Consider the following 14,112-nt stretch of genomic DNA (forward strand, 5'->3'; position numbering starts at 1 on the left):
TCCTTGCATTCTTGTCATAGTGTCTAGAGCTATAAAATATGCTTTAAATTGCATTGGAATGTTTCACTTACTTCTGCAGTAGATAAGGAGGCTCACTCCAGTCTGGGAAATTCTGTAGTGGTCACTCAAAAACAAGTATTCCATGAACTGAATAGAAAGTGGCTAGTGCATCCGTGTTGTGTGTAACATTCAGCCTGGCCCTTCCTCTCTGTTGCATCAAAGACTCATGCTCTCAGTTTCCTGTCTATTGGCAGGCTCTACCTTCTTCATGATATATTGCCTTTCCTTTCCCTCTGGTGCCTTTTTGAGAACTTTGTTCCTCCTTTACACCATTTTTGTCCCTTAAGTTAGTTAGGTTTATGTTTCTCAGAGGTAAAATTGTCCCAACTGCAGTAACAACATTTAGCATTATATGTATATTTTAAAACAAGTTCTATAATTAAAGAATTGTTAATTATTGGGCCAACTCTAGGAAGATCTATCTAAACTTAGTCGTCTCATGTAACTTAACACAACTTGACCAGATTTCTCCATTTGCCCTTTCCCTCCACTCCTGCCATAACAATTTATCACTGACACAGAGTGGAATATACCAGAAATACTTATTTTCTCACAGTCATGGGGACCTGGAAACAGAAAATCAAGCTATCAGTGGGTTTCCTTTGTCCTGAGTCCCTTCTCTAGTTCCATATGGCAGAAGTAGCAAGTGATGCTAATGACATGGACGCATGACTTGGCCATCTATTCAGATGGAGTCCTTCCAGAGTTTGAGTGAGGAAGAATATGAGAAAGAAGAGAAGGAGGAGGAAGAGGAAGAAGAGGAAGAGGAAGAGAAGGAGAAAGAAGAAGAAGAGGAAGGAAGGGGAGAAGGAGAAGATGACAACGAAGAAGATAATGAAGAAGAGAAAGATTTCATTTGTAGGAGCAGTGGAAATTGCAGCAAGGTGAGGCTATTGATAGGGGAGCTGACAGTGGAGCTGCACTGGTGATTGTGTCTGTGTGAGAAGCCTTGCAAGCACCTCCCCCACAGGTTGAAGCTCAGAGGGACAGTGGACACTCAGAGGAGTGTCTCTGAAGAGTCACATGCTTCTGTCCTGTAGTTTTGATGCTAATTCTCTGTACCTACGGGAAATTCTGAAACAGAACTGGTTCACTGAATTTCTTTCTAGTCATCACAGCAGATCCTATTTCTGTTGTTTGGTAACTTAATGACAACCTCATTCCAGCACAAGACACAGCATTGACAGAAGAGCACACACACATTCTCGGAGACTGTGATAACTGCAAGAACTTCAGCTACGGCTCTTAAAGGTGTTTTGTAAATGCTGCCCTCAGGAACTCTTGTGGATTCTCACCTGACTCACATGTCAGTTTCACTCTAAGCTTGAACCAGGGTTGATAGAACTCCTTGGTCACAAGTCAGGATTTTTTACAAATGGCCTTGCTTGCCTATTGGTCATCACAGAAAGAAGGAAATAATTCAGCATGAGAGCTGCCTTATCATTTTCCAGCTGCATAATGGCAGTTTCCCTAGCACCTGCAGCTGACCTGGAACCCTTTGGCTGAGTGCTGGGAAGCCCAGGGAAAAAAAGACTGCAGGACTGTCCTAGGTCCTTATGGATGTAACAACACCCTCACCCCATCCTTATAAGGAGCCACTGCCACCCTTTCCACACACAGACACTTTCAGATGGGAGAGAGTCTGTCCTTTACTGCTTTGGAATAAACAGCCCAGCCTGTAGACATCAGCCTCTAGTCTCCTTTCCTGCCTTCTGTCTCCCTCCAGGACCTCAGAAATCTAACAAGAGTTCAGTAAGGGCAGAGACTACAAGAGCATTGCAGTCCAGCGTGCACACGCCTCCCCACTGCAGCCATGCTCTCTTAGCAAGAAGATGGGGCCACCAGCAGATGTCAGGGTTCCTCTTCCTCAGATCTTCACTCAGATGCAGACTCTGGTTTGAAATCAGAGAGATGGGGAAAAGGAGGGAGGAGGACACATGGTTGGGGAGAGAAGGGGAGGGGCGATGGGGAGGGTGGTGTCTGAACTCACTTCTGAGATCTTCAAGGCAGATACTCAGAAACCAACCAACCTGAGCAGGCCTGGAGCTCGTCCTTTGGGATCTGATCTTCATAGGGAAGAATGCACAGATTCCTGGGGGTGTCGATGGTGACACTGTGGCTGAACTGACAAGTGAGTTTGGGTTTCCAGGGAGGGGAACAGGGACAGCAAACTTCATAGCCCACATGCATGTGAGGTTATTATATTTCCATATAATAATATGGAAATACAGTTTGAAAATGTAACCACTAACTGTTCTCTGGCCTGTGTTTCTACGTAGGGATGAACAGTCAAGTAGTAGAAGAGAATCCCTGGGCCCTGAGGATTCATGAGGGTGAAAATGTCACGGTGAACTGTAGTTACAAGACATCCTTAACTGTCCTACAGTGGTATAGACAGAAGTTAGGCCAAGATCCTGCCCTGCTAGTGTTCATACGTTCCAATGAGAGAGAGAAGCACAGCGGGAGACTAAGAGCCACCCTTGACACCTCCAGCCAGAGCAGCTCCCTGTCCATCACTGCTGCTCAGTCTGCAGACACTGCTGTATACTTCTGTGCTACAGATGCACAGTGTGGGGCAGGCACCTGCAGCCCTGACACAAACCCTCAGGGCTGCTTCCTAGACCCCAACTGTGGGTGAAATGCTTCTGTGTCATCTGAATGTAATGCTTTTAAATTTGCAATTTTTAAACTTTACTTTTCTAACCAGTGTTGCAAAGAAAAGACACAGGAAATGGATACCTGATACTCTGAAATTCCAGGAAGGAGTTGGCATTGACCTCCATGCTGGTTACACAGAACCTCACTCATTAGGCAAGATCTTGGGAAGTGTCCAGATTCCTCTTCATCTTATATTCTACTGTGGACAAAACAAAAAGAAAAGAAAACAAACAAAATACAAAGAGCGTCCGCGCGCACGCGTGCGCACACACACACACACACACACATACACACACACACACCCCATAATACAAAACAAGACAGAAAGGCTTAAATCCACAGTGTCAAAAGAAGAAAGATCTCCACACAACACTACATTTAAGCTTGACGACCACTGTGCCTTCTTAGACATCTGCATGTAAGCTGTGGTCTTTAGAATAAGGACAGAAACTTCCTTGTCATCTGTTCTCTGCAAAGCGTTAATTACCCCATATTCTGAACCTCCTTCCAAGTGGTATCATGGACAATATCCCCATGATTTAGCCAGAAGACTGATTCTTTTCAGTTTCATTCTCTGTCCCAGTCAGTTACTTGTTCACGTACATAGGTCTACACAACTTACTGTATATGAGTCTCAAAGCTACAGCTAGGAAAGGGAGCAGTAGGATTCTAATACTGGGGGTCATGCAAGGAGCCTGCACTCATAGACTTACTTTTCTGAAACATTATTTATTACTAATAATAATTCAGTAGCTTGATTTTAAGTGAAATTCTTTTATTTTTTTAACAGTGCTTTTTAGACCAAGATGGCTTTGAGGCTCATTTATGTTTTATTTTGAAGTTACTGGAAATACAGAAAGAATTCTTTACTTTTAGTACCTTTATTTCTCCAATTCAATTCTCCCTTCACTAACATCAATCCAAAAAAAATGGCCATGGTAAGACATGTCCTTCAGTTAGATAATGCCAGAGGATGTTTTTCACAGCACATCTTTTCTTCAAGTTTTAAAACATGATGCACCTCCTGCACATGAGCCCAGTCTCTTCTACCTACTGGACTTCATTACACCTAAGATACTTTCAACCTCTAGGCCCACATTGCTCATACATCCTCTCTCCTGTCACAACCTGCTCTGTCCACATTAGACACAGAACTAGCAAAAGACCAAATGCCCAGTTACAATTGCAAAACTGCAAATGACATAAAAGATCAAGCCATCATCTCCATTTTAAAAACCTACCAGTCCTATAGAAACATTAGCCAATGAGAATTACTTTAATAAATCCAGGACAAAGAATTTAAAAGAACAATTATAAACTTCATCAAAGAGTTCCAGGCATTTAGAAAAGACAAATGCATGAAAAATCCCAGATCAATTAAAGTCAGGAAAAATAACTTAGGTGAATAAATGCCTGTGTGGTGCCCAAGAAAACATAAACATAGGCTCATGGAAATGAGGAAGACAAATCAGGAATTGAAAATGGAATTTAATGAAGAGGTAGAAACATTGAGGGGAGCTCAGGTTGAAATGAATTTGGAGTTGAAAATCCAATAACTGAACTAGAACACTCAAAGGGAATCCTTGCAAGTAGATTGAATCTAGCAGAAGACAAAATGCCAGGACTAAAAATTTTCTAGCAGAAAATCTAGGCCACATAAAGAAGGAATATTGAAGATTTAGAAACACACAGGAAAGGAACATTCAGGAACTGTGGGGCAACTGTGAAAAGACCAAACCTCAGGTTGATAGGCAAAAACGAGGGAGAAGAATCCCAAATCAGTGACATAGACCATTGAAATCAGTGTCATAGATCTTATCTTCAATAAGATCATAGAAGAAAATTTCCCCAGACTAAGGAAAGACATACTCACGAACATGCAAGAAGCACACAGATCATCCAGATGAGACCAGACAAGACAAAAATATCCCCATGGCATATCAAAGTTAAAACATTAAAGATCTGGAACAAAAAAAAGTGTATTGAAAGTTAACTTACAAACAAACAAACAAAACCCTCAAATCACAAATACAGGAAAACCCATCAGAATAGCAGCTAATGTCTCAATGGAAAATATGAAAGCCAGGAGAGCTTCGGACAAATGCATCCTAAGTCCTAAAAGACCATGCATGACAGGCAACCTAATATAATCAATAACACTACCCACCATAGTTAAGGAGAAAGTAAAGCTTTCCATGATTAAAAGCCTTATGGAATTTATATTCAACAAAGCAAATCTAAAGAAAATGCAGGAAGCAGTGTTCTGGGCTGAAGAGAGAAATAAATATACCCAAGAGACTGTGGAAAGAAATATGATGCCATAATTATTTGTGGTTCTGTGTTTCCCCTTGCTGCTGGGGTGTCTGGATGCTACTTGGGGAGGTGAAACACAGAGCACTTCGGTACTTTCTCCCTATTTGGTGTGTCAAGTTCTTGGAAGTCTGATGCCCTGACTCAGGGGAGGCAGAGTGCAGCCTTAAAATATGGACAGGAAACTGGGAAGGGGAATAACATTTGAAAAGTAAGTAAAGAAATATATCTAATAAAAAATTTAAAAAAATAGGATACCTAGCCCATGTTTCTTTGGGTGGGAAATGGCACAGACTGGGACAAGTCTGTAATTCTCAAGCTCCTGGGCACCCAGATATCAATAGGAACCTTGAAGAGTTGAGAGATGGTGGAGGAGGGGCTTGCGGGCTGAAGTGAGTCCTGAGTGGCAGTTGGGGGAGGGGAGGATCTGGCTCAGCTAAGGGTGAGTGCCAGGAATGCAAAGAGAGACCTCTGTGGGAAATTAGGAGAGATCTGTATGATGAAGACTTACCCCCCAGCAGTCTTTGAGTAAGGAGACAATCCTTACTTGTCTGAACTCTTTATTCATGGTGCAAAAGGACGCATACAACTTACTCAGGGTAGACCAGAGATCAAGTACCTTACTCAGGAGTAGATACCTGGGAAAGGAAGCTCATTGGCTAGACATTCAGGACCTAGCTAGATTATCTCAATAGTATGGAAAACTCTAGTCACGTGATCAGTTGTCTTAATCCTATTAGTGATGTGTCATGGTCATGTGCTCCAGGCAGGAACCAGGACAGGGGCAGATTCAAAACCTTATCATTTTCAATTATGAGAATTTCCGGGGATCCTTAATCTGCTTGGCCTTACCAGTTTTTCTGTGTCTGGTGACACAGTTCCACTTGTCTCACAAATATTCAGGTACAAAATTCCACTGATAACACAAACAACACAAAACTTATTGTGCTAGGAAGAATTTAGGAGATCCAAAAGACCACCAAGAGCTGATTCTGATGCAATCGCACTAGGGTCTCTTTATTACAAGCTCGAACTTGGGCTCTGCGCCAATCTGGACACAGCAAGACAAGAAGGTGGAGTCCCAATTTCAAGCAGGCAAGAAGCAAGTGTTTAGCCTGGTACACAAATGACTGGGGGGACCATATATTCTTTAACATAACTGCCTGGTGCTGGGAGCATAACCATAAACTTAATTTCTGTTTTCCTCCGGTTTGGTGGTTGTCTAAGAAGTGTGAGGTGTCAGGGGCAGGCTTATAACCTGGAGGTGCAGAACTGGTACCAGGTGTCAGTTTGTTAGTTAATTCGAGTCCAACCTCTGGTCAGGTTCTCTAAGATGAAGTCTGAACCCAAAAGATCTGGTCTCTCAAGGTCAACTACACAATGACTACATCTAAAACACACACTTCAGTAACATTAAATGTCAGTGGTCTCAGTTCTCCAGTAAGAAAAAGCAGACTAACCAAATGAATCAAGAACAACATCCCTGTGCTGCCTACAAGAAACTCATCTCAACTTTAAAGACAGTCACCACCTTTGATAGGCAAACCTACTACAGCTGGGTGGAACCAGAAAGCAAAGAGCTGCTCTCCTAACAGCTGATAAAATAGACTTCAAACTAAAATCAGTCAGAAAAGAGGGACATTTTGTTTCAATCAAGAGAACAGCTAATCAATAGGATATTACTCTTCTAAATATGTATGCACCAAACTCAGAGATGGCAAGTTTCATAAAAGTTGTTCTTATGTATTTAAAAGCACAGTTTGACACCAATGCATCAGTAGTGGGTTATTTGAGGACCACAATTTCTCTAACAGGCAGGCCATTGAGACAAAGGTAAACAGAGAAACATCAGAATTAAAGACATCATACTTTAAATAAACTTAATGGATATCTACAGAATATTCCACTCAACCTCCAAAGAATACATATTAATACACATTAAACTCAGCAGCACACAGAAACCTCTCCAAAATGGAGCACGTCTTGATGCCCTGTACAACAAAACAAATCTTTTAAAACAATTTATTTGTTTGTCTCTCATACAATACATCCCAACTGCAGTTTCCTCTCCTGTTGAATTTTGCTGTCTACTGTAATGTTAACTGCGTGCAGGCACCCAAGATCTGGTTGTCCCAGAGATTAGAGAGTCCACATATACACCTTGGCCCCAAGTAATTTCTGATCAGTAAATAAACTGCGAAAGCCCAATAGCTAGGCAGAAGGGACCTAGGTGGGGTTTAGGTTTCCCAGTCTTGGGGGTTCAGGGAGGAACCACAAGGAGAAGAAGCAGGTGAATGGAGGAGAGAGAAGCCACCATGGGTTAAGAGGAGGAAGGGGAAGCCACTCTGCACTGGGTGAGTCATAAAATCATGTCCCTGAGGGCTGGCTGATTGGAGTTAAGAACAGCCCAGATAAACAGAGTAAATAATAAGTAATAACTTGAGGTTATTGATAGGAAAGTAGATTCTAACAGCATAGAGGGTAGGCAGCCACCCAGCTCTTGTACTGTTTAAGGCTTATTGTAAATATAAAGGCCGTATGTGTGTGCCTTTCATCCTGGAACTTAAATAGCTAAGGCAAGGAAGACACCTCAGGATGGGATTAATACATGTTACAATACTCTTTCTCCAATCCCTCAGACCCACTTCTCTTCTTCCCTTCAGTAAAATGTAGGAATCCCAAGAATATGAATAACACAGAGCATGAAGAGAAAAATTAAATATAGGCATAAACCCTTATATCAGGTCTGGGGATGGCAAACCAGTAAGAGCAAAGGGGTCCCAAGAGCAGGTAAAAGAGTCAGAAGCCGTCCCACTCCCACTGGTGTCCCACAGAACATGTAGTTATCGACCATAATATACATGCAGAGGGCCTACTGCCGACTCATGCAGGCCCCTTCACTGCTGCCTCAGTCTCTGTGAGCCCCTGTGAGCTTTGCTTAGGTGGCTCTGTGGGCTGTGTTCTCCTAGTGTCATCCTCTGGCCCCTATAATTCTTCCTCCCTCCCTTCTGGGGGAGGGGGTTCCTTGAGCTTTGAGGGGAGAGATCTGACAAAGATCTCCACCTTGGGCTGTCTGCCCAATATTTGGCTGTGGGTCTCGAGTCTGCTCCCATCGTCCGCTGGAGGAAGCCTCTCTCCTGATGATCGGGCTACAGACTGATCTATGAATAGAGCGGGATAGCATTAGGATTCTTTCATTGATTTCTTTTCATCTTAGGTGTCTGGGCTGTTCAGTTTCCGGTTCCTAGTCATCGAGGCAACGCCAACCCTGGGCTTTCCAAGGTATGAACTTCGCATTAGACCAGTGATTGGTTAGCCACTCCCACGAGTTCTGAGCCTCCATTGTCCCAGCGAGTCTTTCAGGAAGGGTAGATTATAGTAGGTGAAGATTAGTGGTTAGGTTGGTGACCCAGTCTCATCTCTGAAAGTCGCCTGGTTACAGAAGGACAGGCTCTGTATCCTTCATTAGTGGGAGTCTCAGCCAGGGTTGCCCTTGTAGAAGAATCCTGGATGTTTTTAGTGCACTAGGTTTTCACACAGCCTCCCAAATGCCCTCCAGTTCCAGTTGTCTCTCCCCAACTCTCTTTTACCATCCCCCACTACATCCGATCCCTCATTCCCACACTTCCTGAGTCACAGTGCCATTACTCACAGTAGCCGGAAACTAGAAACAACCTAGATGTTTCTCAAAGTATGAATTAAGAAAAGGAATACATTTACATACTAGAGTGTTACTCAGATGTTAAAAAAATAACATCATGAAATTTTCTGGCAAATGAATGGGACTAGAAAAAAACATCCTCAGTGAAGTAACACAGACACAGAAAGACAAGCATGGTGTGTAATGACTTATAATTCAATGTCAGCTGTAAAGTAAAGGGTAATCTCCAATCCACAGATCCAGAGAGGCTAAATAACAAGGAGTGCTCTAAGGTACATGGATGCACAGATCTCCCTGGGAAGTGAAGTAGAACCCAACAAATCTTTAAAAATAAAATAAAAAAAGAACTTTATGTATCCTATGCAATAAAACATAAAAGTAACAGCAAATACATTTTAAAGATCTTAAATTTAAAAAGATACTGCGTCATGCAATAAATTTTAAGTGGGTCCTCAGATTATCCCAGTGAGCACCATCAGTGTGTGCTTCACTATTCAGTCTGTGGCCCCTGTGGTTCCAGCCTCAGCCCTAGTTGTTGTTCTTAAGCTCAGGCTTAGGTGCTGAGCTTAATGAGCTGAGCTGAGGAGCAGGTGGAACAGCCTTGTGTGGTTAGCCACACTTCCCAACCTGCGCAGACCTTGTGGTCTGGGAACCAAAGAACCTTTATTTTCTGATTGAGTGGTGGCAAAAGACAAGAACCCTAACAAGTCTTCCTCAGGGAACACAGCAGTTGGTTATGCAATACTGTTAGGTAGGGCAGAGAAGTCACTGAACCTCCAGATCAATATGTTGGGAAAAAGGTTTTCATTACAGATGGGAGACACGGAGGGAGAGAGAGAGAGAGAGAGAGAGAGAGAGAGAGAGAGAGAGAGAGAGAGAGAGAGAGAGAGAGAGAGCGAGCACTCTGGGGAAGTCCAAAGTAGGCATGACTATCTCTCTGGGGCAGAGAGGAGACTGCTGGTAAGGGTCAGGGGTCAGGGGTCAGGTGTCAAGGGTCAGGGATCTGGGATAGCTTTCACAGTATCAAAGCGAAGACAGAGTGAGAGATGGAGAAACATCCTGGGTTATAAAGAAAAGCCTGCAGGGCAGGGGGAAGGAATACTGTGATCCAGAGCAGCCTGGAGGTTTAGGGTATAGGGGAGGTGAGGAAAGCCAGGAGGCTAGAGTAAACTTGGATCAGAGGAGCTTGGAGACTAGCACTGGCTTTGGCATTTACCATAGGTACATGTTGACTGGGAATCTGGAGGAGGAGAAGCTTATCAGGTGCTACCCTACAAAGAGTACTCAGTCCTTCTCCTTCCTTTAATAGTCATCAATTGTCAACAGTTCCTTAGCTAGTGGTGGGAGTCATGTGTCTCTCCCATCCATGGCGGAATGCTGGCTTGATGCTGTGCAGGTCTGGTGTGGGCAAGCACAGTTGCTGTGAGCTCATGAGTGCATCAGTTGTGTCAAGTCCAAAAGCCACTGTTTTTACAGTCTTTTCACCTCTCCTTCCAATATGGGCCAAGAGCTGTGTGTGTGTGTGTGTGTGTGTGTGTGTGTGTGTGTGTGCGCGTGTGTGTTTTAGATGTGCCATTCATGGCCGGGCAGTCCATAAACAGTTCTTCTCTGTTCTTTGTCCAAGTCTGAGTTTTCTTCATCATAGTCCTCCATTGCATAAAGAAGCTTCTAGATGGTGTGCACATGTGTTTACATGTGTACACATGCATGCTAGGCTGTGATCCCCATATGAAGGAGATCTCTTTTTAGCTTCTGAGATTGTGTAACCTCTCTTCATGTTATACATTATATGCCCATCCATTTTCCTGCTTATCTGTGAGATTCATGCTAATAACACAATTTGATACTGTGCTCATTTAGCAAACTTGTCTGTTGATTTGTAGGGTCTATCATTTCCCAGCCGCAGATGCTTGGTAACATTTATAATATGCATCCTGTATGTATTCAGGCAAGGCTCACCACATTCTGAAAACGTTTACATCTATTTTTCTTTATTGAGAGTCAGTCCTTTGCACACTCCCTGTGGAGGGAGCTAGTAGTGTTTCACTGAAGCACTGCCCCCTGGTGTCCAACTGTAAGATCTGTGATGTTTTACTGGCTCCATTGCTGTGTTCATGTGTTAAGTATGATAAAGCCTCAGGGAACAGGGATGTCTGGTACGGAACTGAAATAAAATTCCTCCTGTAGCAATCATGGCAGACAGATTCAGGACGACTGGCTCTTCTTTCGTCTGCTGCTCTCCGAGGTCTGCTTGACTTGAAATACAATGCACAGGGCTGGAGGGTCAGGACTGCACTTTGGAAACGAAGCTTGGCATTGCTGTGCAGGTGGGAAGACATTTCTTCCTGCTAAGTGAAATTGTGTCTCCTGCTGTGTCCCTCACTGCACTGCAGAGATATTATGAGGAGGGGAAAAGAGTGTTGATGGAGAAAATCTGTCATTTAAGGATGGACACACAGTAGGTTTCTCTGTTCTATTTACAATACCTCCCAAAGTCACATTATAACATTGCAATATAGTGATTTCCAAGTAAGAAATTTGTTAGGCCAAAATATCTATGAATCTCCATGAAATATGCTGTATAAGTTGAAATTTATACCACAGAAAAATATTATCAACTTTGTTTTATGAATCAGCTTCACTTTGATTTCAAATGTGTCTCCCAACCCTTTGTTACATCTATGAAGGGGATCTGGTTGAGTGCCCAAGGTAAGGAGCTGTTATTCCATACTTTTTGTTTGTGAATTCTCACTGGAGTTCTTCAAGGTTTGAGTGCCACTGATGCCCTGTGATGTAGAGATTGACACTATAGAATTGGGATGGACGTTAACTTTTAGGGGCCTCTGGGGCTATCTTGATCAAGAACCTACAGAGATATGTATTATGTATGGCATTGGGATTTTAAAATGTTCATACTGAAATTGTCTGAATTATAATCTTATAAAATTTCAAAAACTCAGAAATAGAGGGATATTAAGATAAAGTGTAAGAGGAAAAACCAAAACAACAATAGTAAATCCTTCAAAAGTTAAGCACATATCAAAGTTGCTTTTGTTTCAAGTTAGAGCCTAAAATAATAACATTAAATATAAACAGCAAAGCATTCCAATCAAAAGAACCATGAAGTGAGTCTAATGCTCTGCCATGAATACACATCACTCTTTTTAAAAAAGAAATCCTCCTTTTACTGACAAAACAGACTGAAAAAATGAAAATGAGAGTATGGGAAAAGCTAAACACCATGCTAATACTCAGCATAAGAAAAAACAAACATGAACTAAAATCAGATAATTTTGTTTCATGTAACTTATTCCCCATATTTAACTCAATAATTGGAAGAAAAAGAGGGAGAATCCCTTTTCTTCATGGGTCTTGGTTCTAAGTTATCCATCAGATAATTCCACACCACTCATATACCAGGCAACACGAGGTGGACTCACTGGGTATTGATTTAAAACAAAAAAAGGGAAAACACGTAAGGAAGCAAGCACACACACACACACACACACACACACACACACACACACACACAATTGGAAGGGAGAAGTTGCAGGGCTATTCGAGGCATTGGAGGAAAGGAAATGGTAATGGATGGGATCCAAACACTTGATATGAATAAATATTAAATACACACAGTGACACACACACACACACACACACACACACACACACACACACACACACACGGAAAGGGACAGAGACAGAGACCGAGAAAGAGAGAGAGAAATGGAAAGAAAATCTCAGATCAAGAGCCATCTGGCCAGAAGGACGAGACTGAACTTTAAATTGATTTCTCTTATTCTGATTCTCTATAACAACACTAATAAGAAAATAATGGGGAAGGCAGATTTTTTTTCTGGCTCCCCAGTTTGAACATACTACACTTTAAAGACTCGATATCTGGTGTTTGATTATATGACAGGCAGCACCATTGCTTGCAGCTTCCTGCTTTTATACCCAAGTGATAATAGACCCAAAATATAATGTTTTATCATATGTTTTTTCTAAAGAAAATGGCCTATTTTTCATTAGGTTAGAATTCAACATACCATAGATTAGTAAGTTGAACTGAGCTCTAGACAGAACACAGATTTGTGTCAATGATTCAGTTTCCACTGCCCATCAGAGGGCGACATTGCACAGACTAGACACTCCATTTATGCAATGACCCCCCCCCCCACACACACACGCACACACAGCAACCCCTCTTTTCACTCAGTCCCTCCCTGAATCAGGCTGAGTTCTTAGAATATCTAACAATCAGAGGCCAGAAAGAAGTTCCAAGAACCAGGACGACATTTGCAGGGTTTTTTTTTTGTTTGTTTGTTTTTAGAACTTTAGAATTTTACTTAAAACAGGAAGGTGTCTGGTCAACCTTGTGCCAACTGTCTCCATTAACAGGGAACTGAAGTCATTTTGTTTCGAGAACCAAGCTTTTCCAGAAAGGCACCTGAGCTGTTCCCAGTGCTCAGCCATGCTTCTGGTCCTCATCTCATTCCTGGGGATACATTATTTCCTGGGTGAGTCAAATATCCTGACAGTTGTAGATGCACACAATCCACTGTTTTCTCACTTAATTTTAGTAAGAATATTCTTCTTTATGAAGCCTGTATCACAATATGGATTTGTCATTTATTTTGCAGGAGGTGTCCAAACACAGACAGTTTCTCAGTCCGATGCCCATATCACTGTCTTTGAAGGAGACTCCGTGGAGCTGAGATGCAAGTATTCTTATGGTAGAACCCCTTACCTCTTCTGGTACATCCAGCACCATGGCCATGGCCTCCAGTTTCTCCTCAAATACTATACAGGAGACCCTGTGGTTCATGGTATGAACGGCTTTGAGGCTGAATTCAGCAAGAGCAACTCTTCCTTCCACCTGAGGAAAGCCTCTGTGCACTGGACCGACTCGGCTGTGTACTTCTGTGCCCTGGGTGCACAGTGTCTGGGGCTGCAGGGGGAGCTGATCACAAACCTGTAAGATGCTGAGGAAGATTCTGCAGCTGAGCGACTCTCGATCATTCACGCTCATCATCCATGTAAGGACTAAGTAAACTCATTGGTTCTCCAAGTTGGACTTCTCTGGAATTATTTTGCTCTATCCTTGGAACCTTATGTGGGGTATATGCACATTTGATCATGGCTCCCAGGAAAAGTGACATAGCAAGAAAAAAAAATCATTAAATAGCCCTTGGGACACGATTGCCTTCTTAATGTTTGTTTTGTAGGTTGCATTTTCTAATGACTGATTACTTCCATTAGACTTAAGATACAACTCAGTTCTACATAACCAGTAGCTGCAGTGGGTGCTTACATGGTGTGCAGCAGAGGGAGAAGTATTGGCTTCTGTCAGCTCCACACTGAGGTCAGTGATAAGGAAGTACACTGCTTGCACTCCACACCTCAAGAGCCTCAGAAGCACT

At 42.6% G+C, this 14,112-nt stretch overlaps 2 gene segments (V, D, J or C); both read left to right on the forward strand.

The window, feature by feature from the left end:
• LOC148000932 (T cell receptor alpha variable 22-like) overlaps window positions 1-14,112 on the forward strand; it is a 322,393-nt gene that overhangs the window by 209,874 nt on the left and 98,407 nt on the right.
• LOC134482193 (T cell receptor alpha variable 8-3-like) lies at window positions 7,303-13,892 on the forward strand. The segment is given in 3 exon segments: window positions 7,303-7,382; window positions 13,091-13,209; window positions 13,333-13,892. Coding segments are annotated over 2 exon segments (384 nt in total).

The sequence above is a fragment of the Rattus norvegicus genome, chromosome 15 (genome assembly GCF_021556685.1).
Source record: "Rattus norvegicus strain SHRSP/BbbUtx chromosome 15, alternate assembly SHRSP_T2T, whole genome shotgun sequence".
Classification (NCBI taxonomy): domain Eukaryota; kingdom Metazoa; phylum Chordata; class Mammalia; order Rodentia; family Muridae; genus Rattus; species Rattus norvegicus.